The 17,001-nt window shown below is 37.9% G+C and overlaps 1 protein-coding gene across 2 annotated transcripts; it reads left to right on the top strand.

The window, feature by feature from the left end:
• The first annotated feature begins 666 nt into the window (after positions 1-666).
• cars1 (cysteinyl-tRNA synthetase 1) lies at positions 667-16,416 on the top strand. Of its 2 annotated transcripts, XM_017706163.2 has the most exons (23): positions 667-763; positions 1,850-2,086; positions 4,051-4,142; positions 5,000-5,088; positions 5,587-5,683; positions 6,189-6,287; positions 7,064-7,213; positions 7,436-7,576; positions 8,015-8,103; positions 8,200-8,321; positions 8,475-8,587; positions 8,842-8,970; positions 9,188-9,317; positions 10,152-10,255; positions 10,716-10,813; positions 11,166-11,355; positions 12,414-12,482; positions 12,598-12,679; positions 12,769-12,849; positions 13,395-13,462; positions 14,390-14,449; positions 14,552-14,635; positions 15,452-16,416. In XM_017706163.2, exons 1-23 carry the CDS (start codon positions 742-744, stop codon positions 15,578-15,580), a joined length of 2,475 nt encoding a protein of 824 aa, XP_017561652.1. In that variant the 5' UTR covers positions 667-741; the 3' UTR covers positions 15,581-16,416. The 2 variants fall into 2 exon arrangements, with proteins under 2 accessions (XP_017561652.1, XP_017561653.1); XM_017706164.2 differs by lacking the exon at positions 1,850-2,086.
• The last annotated feature ends 585 nt before the right edge of the window (positions 16,417-17,001 follow it).

Raw genomic sequence — 17,001 nt, 5'->3', positions numbered from 1 at the left:
ATTTATCAAATACTTGTTTAATGCACTTTTCTGTCAGCAGTACCTTTTGAAATGAATTTTATTAGCAAATGAGCCTTTAACATAGCAAAACAAGTGTTGTTGCTGTTAAAATGCATTTTGATTATTTGGTACCTTGTTTAATTGAAATACATTTTGTGTGGGTGTCTTACTACATACATACATAATTAATATAAAGTACTATGTAAAGAAAATCAGTACCATTTACTTACATCTGCAACGTTTGTTAAAACTGCATTAAAAAATGAATACTTCTAAATGCATTTTAAAAAATATATTGAACAAATACATTTTTGGCCAGTTTCATACATTGAAAAAATGTATTTGATAAATACACTTGGAAAATACATTTCATATATACATCCATCCATTTTCTAAGCTGGAGTATATATATATAAACATTTGAAATACATTTTTTGGCCATTGTCATGCACATTACACATAGACTAGTGATTCTTTTAAACATTTTTTTAAAAAAGCATTTTATTTTGAATTTTCGAAACGCGGTGTACCTGGAAGCAATTTTATGATCGTACGTTTCATACGGATAGACTGAGCACCGAATCTGATCTCCAACTGATCTGTAACATGACTCTCGCATCTCTACTGCATGGCGTATGAGTTATAACTCGCGTAAATCGGCCTGGCTTTGTGGTTCCTCAGAGTCACCGGTGGGTTTTCCGGACACGTTATTATTGCATCAGATAGAGGGGCTGCGGGAAAATGGCAGGATCTGGAGAACAAGGTAATGTGTCAAATATCCACAGCTGGCCACTTTCTGTTAAATGAATCAATCGGCGTTAAGCTTACTCTGCTTATTTAAGCCTATCGTTAAGTTAGCTAACGATAGCGTGTTAGCTAGTGTTATTAAGCGCTGCTCAGAGTCGCAGCCGCGGGTACAGCTGTGTAGAGATGCTCCTGCTGATGGTGACATTAGCAGCTTTAGAGCTGTGTAACCTACAGCTCCGTGGGCGCTGCAATGGACATCTGTGCGGTGCTGTTATTAAAATGAAGCCGTTAGGTTACGCGACTTTTCCGTCTGCAGCGGGCTGCCTCGCCCCGCGGTGTCTTGTTTTGACGGTTGTCAGCAGGATGGATTAGACTGGTCTCAGTCTGACTGCCTACAGTCACTTAATATTAATGTAGCATAAGACTGATTAAACCTTTTCTAGAGTATATTCTCAGAAAACCTGTAATGAATAGCTGTTACACGGCACCGTATCTTTCTTTCACCTCCATATTTGTCTTTAAATCCAGTATTGGTTGGGTGTAGTAACTGAACTAGTTATCTAGCTACAGTTACTCGGCTTCATGGACTTTTGCGTTAGATCTGTAACGTTACGAAGGCTTCCCTCAGGTGATAAGGCCATTATTTTTAAAAAGACACGGCCGATCACTTTTGAACCCGTACTCCGTCTGCGTAACAGAAAGCTTCTTTTACTTTCACTTGTGTCATGAATTCCCCACAGTGTGTGTTCAGACCGATCCACCCACCTCTGTCTGATATCTTTAACCCTCAAGATGAGCCAAGGCACGTGTAGGTGATCCACAGTGTATTAAGTATTGATCATTCTTACTCATAAGGGTATGTATTGGTAGATTTAAAGTTGAAGTCCTTGATTGTCATTAAATCCAGCCTGTCTGATATCCTCATGCCCTCAGTTCATGACCGCATATCAGCAGTCTCCAGGTCCATCATTCCTCAGAGTGCTTTTCGTTTCTGTTAGTTCATCATCAGTCCAGCACAGAAGCCACTGAGCCTTTTCTTTTCTGCTGTCTGTGGATTTGCCCTGTGTATCTGTATGTGTGTGTACCCTCTTTGTCTTCCCAGCCTTTGATTATGGCTTCTTGCTGCGCATAAGTGAGGATGCCCGCAGGGGCGAGGCTCTGAATGAATACCTGAGCAGCCGCAGTTACCTGGCCGGCTATGGGCCCTCGCAGGCGGACGATGAAGCGTTTGCGCTTCTTCGCGGGCCTCCTCACCAGCAGCACGTGCACGCCCTGCGCTGGTACAGACACATAGCCGCCCTGCAGCCCCAAATGAACGGCCAGGCCACAGACACCAGCAGTGAGTAGTGCAGGAGCGAGAGACCCCCAGCTATGCCCCTTTGATGCAGGCCCATGTAGTGCATGAGTAGGATACAGTAGGATGTGGTTTGTGATTAGTGTATCGTTCTTGGGCTAAAATAGTTACAGATCATTGTGCTTGGGCAGCTAATGTCTGTTGTAGGTTTATTTTGACAGTAGGACAAAATAAGCTCTGAATGTTGTTGGTAGCTTCCAAATACTGAAGTTTAATCTCCGTGCTTGGAGTGACTTGACTGCTCTTCATCAGATCTAATGACAGTCACAATCTGATGGGTAATTTGTATCATCACTACGATACACAGCACTGTATCACAGCTTTTAGCAGGACACAACTACTGGTATTGGTCTGATGAATGGCAGCTAACACAGAGCATCAGTCCAGGTGGTGTTAGGGCTGTCAGTCTAAATGAATCGGCAGTGATTCATTGCAAGTTCATATAAAAAGAATGCATGTTTTACATTCTTTAACTGGCATCTCTTACAGTAAGAAACAGTGCCTGAGTGACAGACCTGGGTTGTTCTCAGACATGATAAAGACTAGAACCCAACCTGAGAAAATGAAAGCCTTTAAGCTTCTTATAATATTAATTAGTAAATCTAATATAATCTAATATAGATAAACACAGATGTGTAACTGTGAAACAGTTAAATAATCTTTTTCCCAATGTCTATTTTTAAATTTGTATATGCTTTTCAAACAAAGTATATTATTATTATAACAGATAATTATTAAAATAACAGATGTTTTACAAAATAGAGTATTTAGCAGTTTTTCTGCTTTTTTTTATTTTCTCATACACAGTCATTGAGGTTTTTCTTTTTACTTACACAACAAAATCACATGTTTGGTTCACCTTAAAGTTCAGAAGAAAAACATTGAAGAGGCGAAAATAACTCAAACTAATATTGTGTCATTAAAAAAAGCAACAAAATAATGAATATGAATATCTGTAATGGGAAACAAAAAGGTGGGCATGTCATTAATGAGAATTAGAATAGAAAATACTGAACAACTTCAACATTGAAAAACTTTCATGTGGAGTTCAGGTGGATCTGTTAAGTAATATGAATGTTGTTTGTCGGCATTGATTCTGTCACTCAAGCATTTATGAACATAGTTCAAAGCTCTTCAATTAGAATGAACTATTTGTCTGCATTTTTACCACTTAAAGCCTTATTTAAGCCCTTTTAAAGGCCTTATGCTTCATATTTTTTGTTTGGCCTTTTTAGAAACATGACTACTCAATAAATTGTGGAAATAATCTGGAATTCCTCGCTATAATGGATAATGACAACCCTAAGCACTTGCAATGATGGTTTTAGTTAACTAAATGAAGGGAGATTTAAGGATTGTTAGCTTGCAGTGTAACTTCAAGTATGATGATTTTGAAGTTTTTGGAAGCTACTAATAGTGTCTAGATCTTATTTAGTCTCTTAGTATCCCGTATCAGTCTGTGTTTTAATATTTTGGATATAAGCGTGTTTTAAATGTTTCATGTTATTTCGACTGGATCAATGAATCCTTGGTCTTGATTGTGAGGGATTGACCACCTTCCTTTCTATAAGTATGGTAAATGTTCTTGTAGCTACTTCTTGGAAACAACACCAGCTCATACTGCTAGTGACTGTAGGACGTTCCCTCAGTTACTTTCATTTTCAGGAGTGTCTTTGCAGCTTTGTGTTCATTGTCAGCAGTTCTTGCATCATGTTTGTCCCTTCACATATTTCTGTGTCCTTTACTTTTGCGCATGTCTGAGTTTTTGAGCAAGAGACAACCAAGCACATTTCACCTACCACATGCAGTGGACCCTCCATGATGAGCATGTGTGCTGGAGACACAGCTGTACCTGCCTGTCCATTCCATAACTGTGGCCATTTATTCATCATTATTATGTAAGTTGTTGTGAAATAATCTTATAATAAATGATGCGTTATGCCTTTTAGCAAAGGGAAAGAGGATGCAGCCTCCATGGTGTCCCCCGGATGGAACCGAGCTTCCAAAACTCAGACTTTACAACAGCTTAACACGGACAAAGGTGCGTAAAAACAAAATAACGTCTCTGTACTGCTGTCCATTACAAACTCAATTCCAAAATAGTGGATTGTATTCGTAATAACTGTAATGAATTAAAACAGTAGAAAGACAAGATATTTAATGTTTAACTTACTAGCCTTATTGTTTTTTTGTAAATATATGTCCATTCTGCAACTGATCCCTGCAGCATGTTCCAAAAAATGGCTTTGAGTTTGTACAAGTAGCCCATATTATGTATGGCAGTGAAATGATGTAATCTCTGTAAATCATTTATGATTTTTAGGCAGGGCCACATTTCACTGCAGTGTGATTCTATGAGTGTAGGGTTTAGACAGCTTGTGGAGCTGAGATTAGATTGTATAATGTTGGAGAGAATTTATTTCTAATCTAGAGTAATGACTTGTACCTTCATCATTTGAAGAATGAAAACTTTCTGACATATGAAAAGTACAGTGAGTACAGAAATGTGAATGGTGGAACCATTTAGAGCAAAAGTTCCAAACCCTGCTCCTGGAGACCACTGTACTGCATGTTTCAGCACTGATCTGCACATTTAGTTTTCCAGTGGTTAGCACACAGTCTTCAAGTCATGATAGTCTTGTTAATGAGCTGATCAGAAGCAGAGAAAACAGTGAAATGTACAGAACAGGGTGGTACCCCAGGACCAGGCAAAAATAATGCTTTTTATTAAATTTAATGATAATTTATTGCAATTTAATGTTCCAAAATCAGTACTGTTTAACCCATTTTATCATCATTATTATTTCTGTTACATAGTATACCGTTTTGAACGTTTAGTGGCTCTTTTAAAAAATCTGAAGCAAATAGAATTTGGTTGTTTTTTTGTTTTTTTTATAGGAGGTGTTTGTCCCACAGCATGGGAACAGGGTGCTGTGGTACTGCTGTGGCCCCACAGTCTATGATGCTTCCCACATGGGTCATGCCAGGTACCACTTTCTATAGTCATGCATGCCCTTTTAATTGAGCTCTGTGTATTGCCTAGAATCCCTTTCACTTCTTTTCTGGAACAGACTCTTTGTGATGGTTCTATAGGGCCACTGCAGAGCACACTGACCAGGCTAAAGCATTCACTGAAGCCTTTAAACCCAAACTCATGATTTGTTTGCTATGTTAGAGATCTCTATTTCAATTGACAAAAGAGGGAAAAAACAAAATCTGTTGTTATTGAACTCTTTCACAGAGATAATATGATCTTAGATGAACTTTTAGAGAGTATATTTGAATACAACATGTTCAGATGTTTTACAAGAACCATTGTGTTGCATTTTGGAAAGAAGCTCCAGGTCTTCAGATAATAGAAGTTTACTTGAGAGCAGTGCAGTTTGAGTGACTCATCTAGTGATCACGCCATTTCCTCTTTCCTACTTGCAGCCTTTGGTTGTCTGTTTCTGAAGTGTCTGCTCTTCTTCTCCTTGTGCTTACAGATCCTACATATCCTTTGACATCCTTCGAAGGATACTGATGAACTATTTTAAATATGATGTCTTCTACTGCATGAATATCACTGACATTGATGACAAAGTAAGATGCCAAGGAATTTGTCTGGTATAATTTAGAACAGGATTATGTTTTTCTGTTCCAAAAAGAAAAAGGAGACTTGATTTCAGTTTTTCAAAGAAAACTGCAGGAACAAATTTCCACATCTCTTAAGTTCAGTCCTAGAAACTAGTTGCATTTTCTGCTTCTCAGATCTAAATAATCGAAACAACTGTTTATTTATTTTCCTTCACTCTGCAAATGGATTATCTTGCATCAGATCTCCTGAAATATGAATAACTTGTGCTTAATGGATGTTTACACCAGAAATTAAGTCATTGATATAAATAAGATGACGATAAACACATCATTATGGCTTTAGTGCTTGCTCAATGCTGTTTTCAGACAGTCCTCTCAGATGAGATACAGCAAGCAGTGTAAACAGTATAGATGAATGGCATGTTTAGACTACATCCCTTGCAAGTGTACACTGATGTCAGTTTGAGCTTTGACAGGCCAGTGTGAGTGATGACATCCTACTATGTTTTAGATCATTAAAAGAGCCAGGCAGAATCACCTGCTGGAGCAGTACAGAGCAAAGAAGCCCAGTGCCTCTCAGATTCTGCAGGATGTCTTGACTGCTAGAGAGGTGAGAATCTTCTTATCACACAACACTCCTTCATACAGTAGAATGAACTAGAAGAAAACGCCACAGAAGGCTATACTAAACTGGCACACTTGGCTAGTATATGCAGTCATATGCAAATGTTTGTGCGCCCCATTTGATTGAAGTGAAAGTACACATTGTCTGCAGAGAGTGTACATTTCAGTGCAGTTCTTTTTCCAATTTCCAAATGACTGTATTTTGGCACATATTGTTTTAAAAGTTTTTAGTTTTTTTATTTATGTTTAAAAATATAAATAATAAATATAAACATAAATATGGCCAAATATAGTAGATTTAAGTTTGTTCTCTATAGAGGATATTTTTTTTCCATTTTTAGAATTTCCAAAATTAATAAAACATGTAATTTGACCAAAGGTGTTAAAACATGTGCATACAAATGTAGATGTGATATGTAAATAAAAAAAATAAAAAAAACATGGAGACAAATTAAAGAAGTTCCTGCCAGTTTGAATAGGGCTCCAGGCACTTTACATCAATTCAAATGATCATTTGTTTTACAAACTGTTGATTGTCTCAGACTGCAGACTCTTAACGTCTGTAGTAACAGAGCTTGCTATATATATATTTATATATATAGCATATATATATATAATGTATGTATGTAATTTAACTCTAAAACTGTGGCTACCTCAGAGTAGACAGATTCCTAGAGATCAGCCTGTCACCAGATGTTTCTATCCTTAGAATTTGTGTGTGAAATAGTGGGCACTTAAGGGATTTTGTTGCATTGTTTTTAGCCCTTCCAAGCCAAGCTTGCAGAGACCACAGACCCTGATAAGAAACAGATGCTGGAGAGACTGGACACGGCAGTGACAGCTGCACTGACTCCCCTGCAGGGGGCGATAAAGAGTGGCACTGCAGATGCTGCCATTCAGAGCCAAGCACAGGTAGGTGTGAAATGTTATCTGAAACCTCAAATGTGAGAGCAACAGACTGAACCTATTGTGACCTAGTTTGATCAGAAATGCCCCTTTTTTAGAATTAAAAATTGAATCCTGTTTATGTTCTCAGTTCAAAGGTTATGTTTAATCCCTGTGCCCTTCAAGCACTCTAATGAATCCTGGAAGTTTATTTTAGTTCTTATTTTGCTTTGGATGCTCGTTCGTTAGGTCTTGCTGGACGAAGCCAAGGACCTTTTGTCAGATTGGTTGGATTCCCAGTTTGGCTGCCAAGTAACAGAAAACTCAATATTCTCCCTGTTGCCAAAATACTGGGAAGAGGAATATCACAAAGACATGGATGCTCTCAATGTAAGTGAAGTGTTGAAAATTTTCATGGTTCTTGCTTTAAACTTGGGTTGCAATATAGTTCATGAACATGGGTTTTGACATGCACTGTATGGACACACTTATTTGGACACACCTCTTAATTATTGAATTCGGGTGTTTCATTCAGTCTCATTACCAGAAGTGTATAAAACCAAGCACCTAGCCATGCAGTCTGCCTTTACAAACATTTGTAAAATGATGGGTCGTCGTAAAGAGCTGACTGAATTTAAGCGTGATACTGTAATAAGGTGCCACTGTTGCTACAAGTCAGTGTATAAAATTTCGCCCCAACATGTACTTGCACATCAGAGCTTTGTGCTAAATGTGTTGATCTTTCTTTGTTGTACAAAATGCTAGAAAAGAGATGTTGAATGAATGCATATAATGATGAATAGCAGAGTAACATTGTATGATTGACAGGTTCTTCCTCCTGATGTACTCACGCGGGTCAGTGAGTATGTTCCAGAAATTGTGGAGTTTGTAAAGAAAATAGTGGACAATGGATATGGGTTAGTATGATGGTCTTCAGTTGGAAACTTTCCATATTTACAAGGTATACTTTTCTAATGATTGTGCTCATTTGTTTCTCATTTTTCTTTGTGCAGATATGAATCCAATGGTTCAGTGTATTTTGACACTGCAAAGTTTGGTGCTAGCTCAGGCCATTCATATGCCAAATTGGTGCCAGAGGCGGTGGGTGACCAGAAGGCTCTGCAAGAGGGAGAAGGTACACTCTTATTTATATTGTTACAGTACAATACGCAAAAAATAATTGACATAGGTTGGACAGTGCTAATGGGGTGTGTGTGTGTGTGTGTGTGTGTGTGTGTGTGTGTGTGTGTGTGTGTGTGTGTGTATAATTATATTATATGTTTTGTAGGAGACCTGAGTATTTCGGCAGATAGGCTGTCTGAAAAACGTTCACAGAATGATTTTGCCCTTTGGAAGGCATCAAAGCCTGGGGAGCCATCCTGGGAGTCCCCATGGGGCAAGGTGAGCACATGGGCATCACGTTTTATCCATCAACCTACAGTGGCATATTGATGAAATACTTTTCTTTTTCTTTTTTTAAAGAGAGTTCTGTCATGATATTGCATACAACCACTATGTTTCTAGCTTCTTATCTAATGAATGATCCGTTAAGCTATATGACCTACACTCTCACTCTTTGGTCATGCACCAAAAGTAATAGAGTTACTTGTAATACTAAAATGTGTTCTGTGGCATCACTTTTTCTGTCTTTTTAGGGACGGCCTGGTTGGCACATTGAGTGCTCAGCCATGGCTGGGTCCATATTGGGTGCGTCTATGGATATTCATGGAGGAGGATTTGACTTGCGCTTCCCTCATCATGACAACGAACTGGCACAGTCTGAGGTGCAGAGATGTTGTCGCAAAATCCTTCACACAGTGTAGCAGATGATAAATAAGCTGGCTTTTGACAAATTACACTAATTATACTAATTGCATTTTAGTCTTCAAAGTTCCTGAAAATGATTCCAAGTGCTATGGATGAATATGAATACATTTTTATTGCTGTACAGAGAAGCCCTGTTTTTTTTGACCTGCTGGTTATGGTGTAATGTCCATACAGGCCTACTTTGAGAACAACCACTGGGTGCGCTATTTCTTACACACGGGTCACCTGACAATAGCTGGCTGCAAGATGTCCAAATCTCTGAAAAACTTCATTACCATCAAAGATGCCCTCGCCAAACACACAGGTACTGGTTAACAAGCAGGCAAATTAGTCACTATGAGCAATCCTTTGGTGCTATTTGAGACCATTTTTGTAAGATTATGGAGTTTGTTTCATTATTTAGTTTTTCAGTATATACAGATGGCTGATTAACAAAAATAAATAAATAAATGAGTCAAGAAACATAACGAGTGTAGATGCTTCCAGACAGGTGTACTGCATGGTACAGTTAAGTAGTAAACATCCAGTTATTGAAATATAGAGCTGGCCCAGCTGAACTCGAATATTGGATTGAGATGGCAAGAGGAAAAAGATCTACGTGTGTTTGAGTGAGGGTTCATTATAGGGGCTTCACAATGACTACTCAGCTGGTATCTGCATTTAGATCTATGGGAAAGACATGAAATGGGGTTGGAAAGTGTGTGTGCATTCGATGACCATAATACTACTTGCGCATTAGTGCGAGATGTAGGTAATAACACAAGAGGAGCTGTTCCTGAGGTCACCAAGAATATGATGGGGCATTTTTGTCTCATCCGCAGGCACTTTTTCCCTCATCCACGGGCAAATGTGGGGTCATTGAATGGTTTGATGAATATGTCAGCCATATGTTATAGCTATCACAGTCACCAGATTTCAACCTAATTGAACACCTGTCAGATTTTGGGCCAATGTATAAGGCGGAGCATCCCATCATCATTTAAGGGAATATCTTTTGGAAGAATTCCTCCAGTAAATTTCCAGAGATATGGAGATTCTATGCCAGGGGGTCATGTTGGTTTTGTTTTGTCACCTTTCAGTATATAATCAGTAGTTCGGTGTGCTGCATTTTACTAAACTATGCCATACCTCTCCACAGCAAGGCAGCTGCGTCTGGCCTTCCTGATGCACTCATGGAAGGACACACTGGACTACTCCAATAACACCATGGAATCAGCCATTCAGTATGAGAAGTTCATGAATGTGAGTTTGCTGCCCACATCAGCGCTGTAGTGTGTGTGTTGTATCTGCTATTATGTGATTTACAGCTTCAGATATGGTATGGTTATGATATATTGGAAAGTGAAACTATTTTAAATCAGGTCAATTTATCTAATATTCTCATTTTTAGATTGTTGTGACGTTAACATAAGATTATTAAACTTGTATTTAAACATTTTCCTTGTTTCCAGTGATTTTTAGAAAGTTAGATTATCCTGCTACATTGGCAGGTAGTTTGGCATACAAGTGTATTTCTTACAACAAGCAAAATAATCAGCCATTGTAGTGAGATAATTTGACTACCTGAAATCACTTAAAACAAGCAAAAGATAAGGTTATAACAATTTCAAAATGAGAAGTAATAGATAGGTTGATTAGGTCTGAGATTTTCTCTTATTCTAAAATAGCAGTGCTAATGCTGGATATATCTCTATGTCCATAGGAGTTCTTCCTGAATGTTAAAGATATCCTGAGGACTCCTACTGACATCACTGGTCAGTTTGAGAAATGGGAAGCGGAAGAGATAGAACTGAACAAGAGGTCAGTAATTTTGTCCATTCAGCTGTCAGACATGATCTTTTGTCAGTGGTGATTTGCCACTTTATTTTCTAACAAAATGATTTCATGCATGTTGGATCATGCCTTGATTCTGCCAAACAACCACAAACATCTGTGATTGGTCTGGGTGCCCACAACACACAGGAGGCTCATTTATGTATTGTTGCCTGTGTTGTCAGGACCAATATTGTCATAGAAATTAACAAACGTTATATTTGGAATTAACAGACCGAATTAGATTTGTACTCAACTAAAAAACTTTGAGATTTATTCAGATGTCCAAACATGCCTTCAAGTAAATGAAAAATATTAAAATACAATGTTTCGTGTCTAGTTTTTATGAGAAGAAAGAGGCAGTTCATGAGGCTCTCTGTGACAACATTGACACTCGTACGGCGCTGGAGGAGATCAGGGCTCTGGTGGGTCAGAGCAACGCCTACGTGGCTGCCAGGAAAGCTGCCAAGCTGCTGCCAAACCGCATGCTGCTTCAAAGCATCGCCCAGTACCTGACTGACATGTTCAAAGTAAGCTGACAACAGTTACACTTAACAACGAATGTCTTCAGACAAGTGTAGTGAGAAGAACTACTAGTGGGGAAAGGGCCAAGATTCTGTGGGACAATTTCCAGTACTTCATACAATTCAGTTGAAATATGCAAATTGCGTAACCACTGTGTATTTTTATGTCTTGTTCTTTTTCCAGACAATGTTCCACTTTTTCCAAAAAATGTATTTTGCAATGAAATATTTTACTGAATTTCACACACATGCTGTGTCATACATGTTTTGTAACAATAATAATAAATTTGAAGAAAAGAGATGTTTGCAATAAGAATCACACTGTAGACCTGCAATGTTATCCAGTGATGAAAATGACTGGGGCAAGAACATTTCTGTTCAAGTGTGGTGGTGTGCTTTATCTCAGATACTTATAAATCCAGTGATATGACTCACTATGAAACTGTGACGTGCAACATGCAAAAGAACGTGATAATATTGCTTATTATACCTGAGAGATTGCAAAGTATTAGTGACCGCACGTTTTGTGTCAAATACAACGCCTAGGACTAGGTCTGTCACAATCATGAAATTTTAGCTAATGGTTAGTTCCATATAAATAATTGCAATTACCAATTGAATTGTCTTGAGTGTTCATTTTTGTAGCTATTGAAGTTCAAGCCTAAATTGGCCAAATTCACTATTTTCCTTCATAGCTGTTGATATAGCTGCTAACAGATAACCGTTTGAGCCTAAATAAACATTACTCACTACTGCCCTCTAAATGTTGTTTTTGTAAGACCCAGTTAGACCCGTGACTTGTCTTAATAACCAGAGTTTCTTTCTTTTATTTACAAGCTTTTACCTCAACTGAACAGATAAAAATGCACCCAGTTCACATTCTGTTCATTGTGACAATGTAAACATATCATGAATGCTATCAACTGTGGAAAATAATTGGGGTCAGCTCAAGTAAATAGGTAAAATGTAGTAAGCATGACAGGCCGAGAGAAGATACTGGCTAACATACACACATGGATGTTTCTTAAGTCTGATTATCTGCTTTTTTTGGTTTGTTTTTTAAGACGTTTGGGGCAATTGAAGGAACAGAACCCATTGGATTCCCTGTTGGGAAAAATGGCCAAAACACTGATGTGAGTAAAATCTATGTCTGTGTGTGTATATACAGTATGATGTTTTTTCCATTTTATTATGAGGTATCATTGTGGCCTTATTTAATTATTCGGTCATATTAAATATGTCCAACAGTTGGAAAGTACAGTCATGCCCTACTTGAATGTGCTGTCAGACTTCAGGGAAGGTGTCAGAAAAATCGCAAGAGAACAAAAAGGTACCTCTAATACTAACCTTTGAATGAAGACATCCTTTATAAAACTGAATGAAGAGTAATGGCTTTGTCTCTCCCTGTTCGTGATGCAGTAACAGAGGTGCTACAGCTGTGCGATGCAGTCAGGGATGACATCCTGCCTGAGCTAGGAGTCCGATTGGAAGATCATGAAGGTATACAGCAACAGTTTAACAGTATTTGCTAGCACAAGACGTTCATGCAACAGTGATGTCAGAAATCTGCTGTTTTAGCTTCAGGTTTCAGTAGCTTATCACATAATTTTCCAAAAATCTATAGATTTAAATTAAAATTGCTTTTCCATCTTTCATTTAACTAAGTTGCATGTTCAGAACTGCTGCTTGGAGTCTTGGATTAAAATGAAAGTTTTACTTTTACTTTAGTAATGAATGTCATTAGCTTAATGAGCTTCAGTAGATAAACTTGAACTTTCTGTTTAGGTGTAGTGACACCTGTGCACTATTCATAAACAGTGACATGTCAGGGCTAGCTTTTGTTGCTAGTGAGTCTTCTGAAGAACATTAAAGCAGTTTTTTTCTCTTTCTAGAGAGTAAATGGTGCGTTCTTAGCTTTCCCACCATCATACGATGATTCATTTCGTGTCAAGGATTTAAAGCTATTGAAGTAAGCTGGAGGAGTCAAACATGCATTTTATTTTAATGCATCTGTTGATCTCTTTGTTTTTAATCATTTCATGAAGGGCTCCGCACAGTGGTGAAGCTGGTGGACAGAGAGACTCTACTGAAAGAAAGGGAAGAAAAGAAAAAGGTAATTAACGCTGTGGGAGTGGTTTTGATTCCACTCATACCATGTAGTTCAGTTTGTTTTTACTAGATACGTCACTCGTGTGTACATCTTCACATGGTATGCTTTAGTTTTGTACCACATAAAAGTCTCCAGTTGTGCTCTGGATAAACTGCCTCCATTCACTTCAGACTTATCTTAATGCTCCTGCATGTCAATATGTTGTGATCCTCGACGGACAACTTTCTTTAGCATCCTAGATGAGCTCATTGCCCACCATCTCATACATTAATCATTAATATATGTTAAACTATATATTGTAATTATCTGTTTACATAATGTTTTGTGAAGATATCTACCTTGAGATTTTATGTCCCCTTTGGAAATATGATATTCATGATATTAATTTTATTTTGGTACTATTCTGAATGTTCCACTGCTTTCTCAATCATTTTAGAGTCTTCTATGACTCCATTTATCATTCTGGACACGTAACTTTCTTAGTTTCCTAGTGTCATTAATCATTGTAAACCTGTGAAGTTGCATACTGGATAAGCATATTACAATCATTTTATACTCTTGTCTCCATCCAAATTGGATTCCCAAACTTTTGAACAGTGGTGTAATTATTCATTTTGATTATATTTACTTAAATTATGCTTATTGTTCATTTTCAGTTATATTTCCCAGCCCTAGGCAGAGCATAGTAAAGAATGCTGAGGCATGACTGCGCTCATGAAAAATGCATTAGAGTCTTTGGAGTGAGTCAGAGTGTATGACATTCGGCAAACAGGACTCAACTTACACTCTTTTGTTATGCTAGTGTAGAATTACAGTCACGCCATCTCTTTTAGAGATAAATGTACTAATTAAGTTTCATGGCATACCCTAGCATGCATGTTTTTCTTCTGTTAAATTGATTACAGAATTATTTGCTTCATTGATTTATAGCTGGAGGAGGAAAAGAGAAGGAAGAAAGAAGAGGCAGCCAAAAAGAAGCAGGAACAAGAGGTGAGAACAGCTGCTGTTTAACAAATTAAAGAAGTACTTAACCTCATGTGGTGGATGTCATTCTGAGAAATGTCCTACATCCGTGTTTTATCCATCTTCTAGATGGCCAAACAAGCGAAGATGAAGATTCCACCTAGTGAAATGTTCCGCTCTGAAACGGACAAATATTCCAGCTTTGATGACACGGTAATTTTTTCCCCTCGAACATAGCAGAAAAATCATTTAACTTTTTGTTTTAACCCTTAGTCATTGAAGTTGCATGTGGTGAAATCTGAACAATGAGTGACCATTTCACCAAGAGTTTTGTTATTTTTCACTTATTTGGTTTATCTGTCTCATCTGGTAGCACCGTATGTAAATTTGTGGATAATGCTTGACTTGTGGTAAACTAACCAAAGCTACTATCAGTATTATCCATAATAATCTGTGCACGTCAACCCAAAAAGTGTCCTTATTTTACATGTACATTGCTATAAAACAAATGCTGCAACTATGCTAGTGCATAGCCTGAAATAGTATAGCAATGAAATATTATATTTTAGGAAAATAGTCATACTACACAATCACAGCATTCTACCATCTGAGAAAACTGAGACGTTTTGTTTTTCACATTTGAGTCTTTCCAGTAGTCACCCTCAAACTCCGCACATTGGCTCACCAGCTGGATATAGATAATGTTGTTTTTAGTGGCTTTTCATAGAAGCATCAGCATGAATGAGGGTGTGCTTCATGTAAATTATATGTGAACAAGGTCATGCATACACACGAGCTGATTCATCCAATTCATCATTAGTGCTCAGATCTCAGCTTGTTTCTATGTCGCACAAAAGTTTCATGAATCAGATGCAGAGTAGTTTGTTTTTCATTACAGGTGGTCAAATCTGTGCTGGTTTTTTTTTTTTTTTTTGCAACTTATGATGAATAAGGCCTGTGTTTTTATTTAAGGTACATCATTTACATCAAACATTGTTTTCATAACCTCATCTCCAAATTTATGCACAGGGTTTCCCCACACATGATGCAGAAGGGAAGGAAATTAGCAAGGGACAGACCAAAAAGCTTCGCAAGCTCTACGAAGCACAAGAGAAACTGTACAACGAGTACCTCCAGTCAAACCAGAATGGAAGCTGAGAATGCTGGGAGTTGGAGTCCACCGGGACCTGCAATCCGCCCATAGTGTCTGCTCTGCTCTGCTCATGTCGTGTTGTGGTTGTTACATGTTAAACTACAACTTTCAGACTTCATTTGTGGGTCCTGGTGCTAAGCTATGGCGGTGTTCATAGTCTTACATACATTATAGGAAAGGGAAGCTGCAATTTTATTGCAGCTTTATCAACATTGCTTTGGAGATGTTAACTGTGGTGAAAAGGTCCAGGCTTTGCTTTAATGCTGAAAAACGGAGGAGGGATGTGGAAATGTGGCCAGTGTTGTAATGTTGAAGGCCTTCAAAAGGTATGTGATGATCCACAAAAAATAGTTGAATCAATATTATTAATGTGATAAAGGCCTGATGACGTCATCATGGGTGAGAAATATTAAACAACCATTAATTGTGATAAAAGGTCTCTAAAGCAATGTTTGACAGAGAGTTACCTATATAATGATGATACCAGCATAAGGATGACAGGTATGATTCCTTTTATATGATATTGTAATCATTTGTGACAAACAGACTGTAAAAAGAAGGCAGGACTGTCCTGCGTTTATAACTTGTGTGGGAAGAAAAACTCAGTGGTTTGAAAGGATTCTGTGGAATTCCAAAAAATAAAGCAGAATATCAATGTGGAATTTGGACGTTGCTCAGTCCTGTTCGGTTTCAGGTTTGCAAAGGTAAAATAACTAGCATAGGATTTGGATAGCTATTATCACAGAAAATACTATTTGTATTTTGCAGTTTCTGTGCAATGTCTAGAAGTAAAAAAAAGAAAATCCAAAGGACCTCAAAATAAAGTGAAACATTAAAACAATTGTCTTCAAGTTACTTTTAGTATGAACACAGTGTTTCTGCCATCATCGGGACATGCCATTACTGGTTATCTGTTATAAACACACCTACTCCTCTCATACAGCTGTGGCGCAGTCTTTAGAGTGAGATTTCCTCGTTTGAAAAAAGGTGGAAAATCCCCTTCTAAAAATGCATCTTGAAGGTGGATGGAAAAACTACAAGTGCTTTGCAGTGAAAACTTGAAGGTGTGCTGTTTGAGCTCTCTTTGTTTTGTTTTGTTTTTTTTCCCCACAAGGAAGCCTGATAGCAGAAGCACATTTATTCTTCGGTACATCATTGGCTACACTAACGGTCAGATTAGAATAAGGTTGCATGGTGGGATTAGGCAACGGAGGGCTGCTGGATTAAAAAAAACTAAATTCTTTCAGACTTGAGGCTGGGGAATGCATTGCTGTGCTAGTTTGCAGCTGGAATGCACAGTAATTTGCTTCATGTTGGTTTATAAATTGAGGAGTACATCAAAGTCTATTTCATACCTTTCCACTCCTCCATAAACCAGTATTATGTAGCTTTATGCATTGCCTTACTGTTTTTCGTGTTTTGTGTA

This window comes from Pygocentrus nattereri, chromosome 25 (assembly GCF_015220715.1).
Source record: "Pygocentrus nattereri isolate fPygNat1 chromosome 25, fPygNat1.pri, whole genome shotgun sequence".
NCBI lineage: Eukaryota > Metazoa > Chordata > Actinopteri > Characiformes > Serrasalmidae > Pygocentrus > Pygocentrus nattereri.
Note: the sequence above shows the minus strand (reverse complement) of the source record. Positions and strands in the feature narration are given on the sequence as shown.

Bases quoted from the DNA above. Each gene is read 5' to 3' on its own strand.
- cars1 (XM_017706163.2), top strand. From the start codon at position 742: ATGGCAGGATCTGGAGAACAAG. The intron at 10,256-10,715 runs GTGAGTTTGCTG...CTATGTCCATAG, and splicing joins AGTATGAGAAGTTCATGAAT to GAGTTCTTCCTGAATGTTAA. The intron at 14,636-15,451 runs GTAATTTTTTCC...ATTTATGCACAG, and splicing joins ATTCCAGCTTTGATGACACG to GGTTTCCCCACACATGATGC.